At 32.6% G+C, this 7787-nt stretch overlaps 1 protein-coding gene across 1 annotated transcript; it reads left to right on the forward strand.

Annotated features, from left to right (window-relative positions):
* Nucleotides 1-1893: 1893 nt before the first annotated feature.
* Nucleotides 1894-3986, forward strand: LOC109791977 (FBD-associated F-box protein At5g60610). Its single transcript, XM_083064701.1, has 2 exons — nt 1894-2255; nt 2316-3986. The coding sequence occupies exons 1-2, from the start codon at nt 1897-1899 to the stop codon at nt 2923-2925; spliced, it is 969 nt and encodes a 322-aa protein (XP_082920827.1). The 5' UTR covers nt 1894-1896; the 3' UTR covers nt 2926-3986.
* Nucleotides 3987-7787: the final 3801 nt, after the last annotated feature.

Below are 7787 nucleotides of genomic sequence, written 5' to 3' on the forward strand. Positions count from 1 at the left end.
TCAAATTTTGCATAATATAAAGCATGTCAATTTAAGCTATTTTTATTAATACTACCATCCTAAAATATTTGTATGACCTTTTTAACTAGAGGGTAAAAAAATGCTCGACTCGCGTAGGCTGGGTAAATAGTAGGTCGAACTCCAAAAAAATGTGAACTGAAAAATAATGTGCAAATTTGTTCCATCATGACAGACCCATCTTGTTTATTACACATATTTATCCTGATTTTTTTTGTTTATAAAATTTAAATATATAAAATAAATTAAAATAGGTCACTTTGACTCGACCTAACAACCTAATAGGCCAAGTCACACATTTAATGACCCATAAGAATTTTGAATTGAGCAAGACATCCTACTTACAAGCATTAGTCTGTGCAAGACGAACTAGGCCAATCCATTTGATACCTATTTTTAACTAAATACAGGATTTATAAATATTCTTGAAATAATTTATTTAGTTGATGGGCATTAGCTTAGACTATTGGCCATAACCTTTTAGACATAAAATACTTTTGCAAGACCTAAAACACAACCTTTTAATTAATTAGAATTTATAAAAGACATGGCAAAATTTATCTCAATAAGATGATCTACACCATAGATCTTTGATAGGCATCTGGCCTAGTTTTATCCCACCCTTAAAATTAAGAAAGATTATCTAGTTTGAAAACATTTTCATTTGTTTTTGTTTTATGTTATTTCTTGTTCCAAAAGTTAACATAAGAAAATGAAAAAAATAAAAATGAATACAGGAAAAAATAATTTTATTCATTATTTCCTCAAATCATTTAAAAAAAACACAAATAAGGTAAAAGTAGAAAGCAAAGCAAAGTAGGCATTTTTTTTATACCAATCACTCCTTATATATTTCATCTTATACATTATATTATTAAATTCAATCAATATAAAATAATAAATACATGTGTCACATGATACGTTATGTATGTAAAATAATAAATGATGTTTTTATTGTTATTGTCCAAATTTTTCTTATAGTCAAAGTAACAGGTAATCATTAAATATTTTAAAATACATTAATCATAGAAATAATAAAAATCTTTTTCTTCATGTTATATTGATGATCATATTAAATCAATTATCTTTTGTTTTTCTTAATTTTGCCTCTTGGCTTATATAAATTGTTGAATGGTTTTCCAATTAAAAAAATCCATAAAATTCTACTCTAAATTACAAAATAGTGAATATTAACAATGCCAAACAGAGTTTCTTCTTCATGTTCTTTACGTTCATTAACCCTTCCTATATATATCCCAAATGGCCAAAGGATGCACAAGTAGTGCCAGAAAGTCCTTCAACAAAATCAAAGCCATAAGAATATTTTGATTGGGTTATCAATCTATTTAATGTTATAATTTGTCATCCAATCATTTTGTACAACAAAAGACACTATTATTATATACCGGCCAGTGTTTTGTCCACTAGGTGGAGATTACTTTCCACATCTCTAAACTTGATTTTGAGGACAATTGCTTCTCTAAAATTTGCTATCATCATTTGCGAAAGTTAAAAAGAATATTTTGGAGAAATTAAAATGAGAGAATTTCTACAAATTAGTTTATGTATAAGTTGAATTAAGCTTTTGGATAAACATAAGTTATTTTTTCTTCTTATTTTCTTCTCTTAGAAGTGTTTTTTGGAAAAAAATTTCCAAATAAACCAAGATATTGTTATATTTTCAATTTGATATGAGAAGAACATGTCTTGTATATGTAAAATTGTAACTGGACATTTTGATGTTGTTGACATTACCCCACAACACAAATGTTTGACATATTTAAGCGTTAAATTATTAATAGGAAATAATGTTTTCTTAATGTTATATTTATTATCATGTTTAATGAATTTGGATGTTGGAAATTGGATGCAGAAGAAATGGCCAAAGGATTTCTAAAAAACCTCCTTATTTCTTTATGTCCCAAATGGCGAGGCAGTGTAGAAGCAATGGCAAAAAGCAAGACTACTTCAACAAAATCAAAGCCAAAAGAACAAGTTGATAGGATCAACAATCTACCTGATGATGTCATTTGCCATATCCTTTCATTTCTCAAAATGAGAAAGGCTATTACTACTAGTATTTTGTCCACCAGGTGGAGATTAATTTGGACATTTGTCCCTACTCTTGATTTTGAGGACAATTGGTCATGCTTCTTCAATATATCCTTTACTTTTGTTCTTGAAAGCATATTGGCTCAACGTAAAGGAAAATGCATCAAAAGGCTTTGTCTCTCAAAGTATAACAAACACTCCAACTTAGACTTAATTAGCACAATGGTTTCAACTGCCGTTGCCTAAAACCTTGAAGAGATGGATCTTTCTTGCTACTACTATTTAAAGGCTACATTACCCAACACACTTTTCACTTGTAAAACCATCTCTATTCTAAAGTTATCTTTGGGCTTGACAATTAATCTAAGCCAAGTTTCATCTTTTCATCTTCCTTCACTCAAGGTTTTGCATCTCTCTCTACTTTACCTTATAGATGATGAACCCATGATGAGACTTTTGTCTGGGTGTCCCATTCTTGAAGAACTTTATTATGAGGAAGTGAAGTCTAATAATTCAACCTCCTTTAAAATTTATGTGCCATCATTGAAAAAGTTACATGTTAAGTCTCATGATAAAAGAGTTCAGATAGTTACACCTTCTCTTGAGTACCTTCAAGTGCAAGAAACTAAACTTTGCGACTCTTTGGTTGACAACTTGCCTAACCTACAACAAGCACATGTTGACATATATTTTGATGGGCATGAAAAAGAATGTGCCCAAGTTTTTGAATGGTATTCATCAAACCAAATTTTTGTGCTTGTCTACTTATTCAATAGAGGTAAGGTTCTTAATTTTTACAAATCTTTTTCTCCCATCACACAAGCACACTTACAATTAATACATTTGTTTTTTTAGATTTTCATTGTTATATATGTTATTCTTTAAAAAGAAAATGGGATCTATTATTCAATTTTTTTTGTTATTCTCATCCACTTGTAGGTTCTTGTTGATGCTTGCTTTAGATTTCCTGAATTTCACACTTTGGTTCATCTGAAGCTTTCTTTAAGTGCAATTGACTATTATTTTGTTATACCACAATTTTCGCTTGCAAGATGTCCCAAGCTTGAATTTCTTGAAATTCACAAGGTTTGTTGACTTTAGAGGTTGAAATTTGTTGTTTTCTAGATATTTAGGTGTCGTGTAGGCATGACAACAGGGCGGGGCGTAGGTGGGTTTTACGTTCCCGCCTCCGCCCCCGCAAATTTAAACTGCCCCTTCCCCCGCCCCCAATACTCGCCAAGAATAAAATCTGGGTCCCCATTCCCGCCCCTAGCGGGGTTCGAGTTTCCCTGCCCCACCCCCGCTCCTTTTTTTTTCTTCTTTTTTTCTTTTAAATAAATATGAACAATTTAAAAAAAATAAAAGAAAAGTAAAATAATATTTTTACATAAAAATATTTATATTTTTGGTTTATATATATATAAATAATTTTTTAATTATATTATTAAGCGGGGCGGGGCGGGGGCGGGGTGGGTATTAACATCCCCGCCCTTGCCCTCGCCCCCGATTTTATCAATTAGGGAAAACCCGAACCTGAACCTGAACCCGATAAACACGGGTTTTCCCCATCCAAATTGGGGCGGGTACCCACGGGGGCGGGTTAGATTGCCATGCCTAGTGTCGTGTTTGTATTCTATTTTTTAAAATTAGTTTTTTTTCTCTAAAAATTGGTTGCCTTTTAAGCACACCTAAAAATATTCGTTCTTTGGGAACATTTGAAAATTTATGTTCATGAGCATACTTCTAATTTCAAAAGGTGTATTCCTAGATCAATTGAATACACACTTGAAAAAATAATTTATTTTACAACACTTTTTATGAATATCTCTCACTAAATATTTTCTATTTTGAATTAGAAATTGATTGCTTAATGCAGTGGCGGAACATCAATAAAAAATTTGGGATACCAAATTAATTTTTTTATATATAAATTAAATTTTTTATTAATTAAAAAATTAAAAAAAAATTATTTTCTCTATTCAAAATAAACATGCATGATAATAAAATTCAAAAAAAAAATTATCATTCACTAATTATTTTATAAAATAATCATAAAATGAATATATATATATATATATATATATATATATATATATATATATATATATATATATATATATATCCCTTAAAAGGTACGCCACTTGTAACAGCCCAATTTTTACTGAGTCAATAGCCCAATTAAGGTGGTTTAGTAGCACGGAACGAGCCGTTCCAAATTACTAAATAGACCTACTTTTGGGAGCCCGGAACGGGCCGTTCCGGATTTGGAACAGGCCGTTCCAAACCATAAAATTTTTCTATGATTCTTAGTTGGGAACGGGCCGTTCCCAGCTGGAACAGGCCGTTCCGAATTTCAGAAATGGCTTTTGAACCTTATTTGAGAACGGGTCGTTCCGGTTTCGGAACGGGTCGTTCCTAAATATGACCATTGAGAGTTTTAATGCAAACCCCAGAATGGGCCATTCTAGTTTGAGAACGGGCCGTTCTGGATGTGAATATGATGTGAGATTTCAGAACGGGCCGTTCCGGATTTGAAACGGGCCGTTCCGCGAATCCTGATGCCTATAAATTGAGTGCTCTAGCACTCCTAAAATCATATTTTTTCAGTTCTGACTTCTTTCTTCTACATTCTCTTCTTTCCCTTTTACACTCTCTGAAGATTGAGGGGCACTTAGAGGAGGAGGCCAAGAGATCTCTGTTTTGGTTTCAACTGTTGTTTATCCAGATTGAAGGGCACTTAGAGGAGGAGAGCAAGAGATCTCTGTTTTGGTTTCAATTGCTGTTTATCCAGGTACGGGGGAAAAGGGAATTATTTATATGTAGAGTTACATTAGGGAATTGGGTAGAGGAAGAGCCCTTAAGATTATGAGTAATTTTATAATTATTTCTGTTGGAGAATTATTGGTTTTATGTGATTCTGTATGAATTTATTATGAATATATATTTTATTTGTAAAAATGATGCTCTGGGAGAGAGAACGAAATTATAGAAAAGTGCCTATAAGTTAGGTTTTGGAAAAATTGGATTATTTCTGTTTGAGAAATTGATGATCCCATTAGATTCTATGTGTTGAGGATTAGAAATATATATTTAATTTGTAAGAATGATGATCTGGGAGAGAGAACGAAATTGTAGAAAAGTTCCTGTGAGCTAGGTTTTGGAATAATCGGGGGTTTTACCGTTTATGTTAAAATTATATTAAATTGATAATTCTATTAATTATTTTATTAATTTATGAATGTTATTGTTATATTAATTGATAAGAATTGATGATCTAGATGTGAATTGCTTGAGGGGTGTGTAAACCCTTATTTTGTTCGACTTATCTGTTGTGCATGTAATATGGAATTGAGATATGAGATGAGATGTTGTGTGGATATGATTATGATTGTGATTGTGGTACCTCACACTAATGACCAGGGATGAGACGAACCTTGAGTAGTGATGCTTCAAGGACGAGCGTGCCCCTAACATGGTGTGGGATGAGTGAGTCAATTAACACGCATCACTTATGTCACATATGGCAGCCCTGACATAGGGTTAATTGCAAGAGATTGTGTGGATTGTAATGTGATTGTGGTTCCTCACACTAATGACCAAGGATGAGACGAACCTTGAGTAAGTGATGCTAAAAGGACGAGCGTGCCCCTGACATGGTGTGGGATGAGTGAGGCAATTAACCCGTATCACTTGTGTCAGATGTGGCGTGGCCTTGGCATAGTGTTAGTTGTAAGATTTGTGTGGATTGTGATGGATTGATGTAATTGAGATGTGAAGATGATGAATAATTGTTAAATTATGATATATATAAATGCTTGTGAATATTTTATTCAGTAAGAAGTTATGATGGATTATGTTGTGTTTTTCCTTGTGTGCTTTCCATATAGATGTTTTCTTTTCTCACTGTATAATTTGTGGATGTTTTAGGTGAGGAAGATCCGGCTTTGAGTGGCATCTAGAATGCCAACCATTGAGTTATGGGTGTGCTATGATATTGTGACATTGGGGCAGAGGATTCTAGGATAAATTTTTATATGTATTTAGAGTTATACCTTCTATTTTGAAAACAATTTGTAAACTCTCAAGTTTTACTTTCTAAATTTCATTTTTAATTATTTTGGTTATTTATGAAGGTTTTATGTGAACCTTTTTTACCATTGTTGAATATTTTATTCTTTAGTTAATTACAAGATTTATTTATATATGTGTTGGAGTAGTAAGGGTGTCACATTTAGTGGTATCAGAGCAGGTCGATACAATCGGCCGTGAGTTATGAGTATACTATGCTTGTTTGGTAGATTAATAATGTGATGAATTGATTGTTGAACTTATTGATGTGCTAATGTGATGATTGATTATGTTGTTGTTTGTTTATTTGTGTGCATTGTGTTCTCAGGATTTGTCTGATAGACATGATATAACTTGATGATGCTATTTTTGATTGCTCTTTGTTATTCTCATGATTTCTTAATTGTTTTTGTACTTCTTGCTTATGTAAGAAGTAGTGGTTAGGTGGCATCGCTCGTGTTGCGAGCATAGGTGGTAGAAGACAAGGTATCTTGCTAACTAACTAGAACTAGTGGAACCTTGGATGTGGGTGAGAAATTGACTTATCGAATATATTAAGAGTTTACGATTGGTGGCGTTTCTGAAAGATATAGTTGTAGTGATTGAATCCAAGAGGTTATGTGTCGAGCATTAGAGCTTTGAGTGTTCTTGATGAAAGATCAAAGTGTTGGTGATTTCCTTAAGTTTTGATGCTTGCATATTAATCTTGTTAAGGGTTAGGTTGCATGAGGGTTTTATTTTAGCTCTAAGTCTTTTGTGGAATAGGTGAGTTATTTTCGTTTAGGAAGCTATGAGTTTAAGGTAGAAAGAAGTAAGTTTGGAAGGGTTGAGGTATTTTGTTGGATGTTAGTGCACTATTGTTGTCTAGTGTAGGAGATGTTTTCGCTGTAGTTTTGTTATGCCAGTAGGAGTACTGTATTGATAGATTTAGATTTTGTGGTCTTCATGAAAGTTGTAGTCTTGGATGTGATCTTTTCAATGGCACTGAAATCAAGTAAAATGAAGGTTTAGAACTCCAGTTATAGTTGTTTTGGTAATCAGAGGCTAGTTGTAAGCGTTAAATATATCTGTTCTGATTTTTGAATCGTTAGCTGAGAAGAGGATCTATTCAGAATCTCATGTCTTCATAAGAGTTATAACTTATTCTTTTATCTTTCTTTTGAGATAGGATTGAGATCATTGGACGAGTGTAACTCTCTAGGTATCATTTCTTGCCAGTTGTTGAAGGGATATGTACGGTGTCATGATGTTTTGAGTCGTTAGGCAATGCAAGGATAAAAAAAAACTGATTTGGTTATGATGTTTTGAGGTATTTTCATGTAGATTGAGAGGTAGTTTAAGGTTGTATGATGCTATGTGGTAAAGTTGGTTCATGTACATGCTGTATGGAGTAAACGATGATGGATTCGTACTTGATTAGGTATAGTATATACATGAATGTTTGAATTAGGTGTTTTAATATGATTTGATATGCATGTATATTGATATGAGGATAGATGATCTTATATATCAATTAGTGGGTGTTTGTGTGTTTAGTAAGATTGACCTTAGGATGTGATATCATCAAATTAGAGTTGAGGATGCTAGACAATTTTATGCTAGTTATCTAAGTGTGATTTTTGATTGTATGAGGTGAGTGTTCTTGGCCC

This window comes from Cajanus cajan, chromosome 10 (assembly GCF_000230855.2).
Source record: "Cajanus cajan strain Asha chromosome 10, NIPB_CcT2T_4, whole genome shotgun sequence".
Classification (NCBI taxonomy): Eukaryota; Viridiplantae; Streptophyta; class Magnoliopsida; order Fabales; family Fabaceae; genus Cajanus; species Cajanus cajan.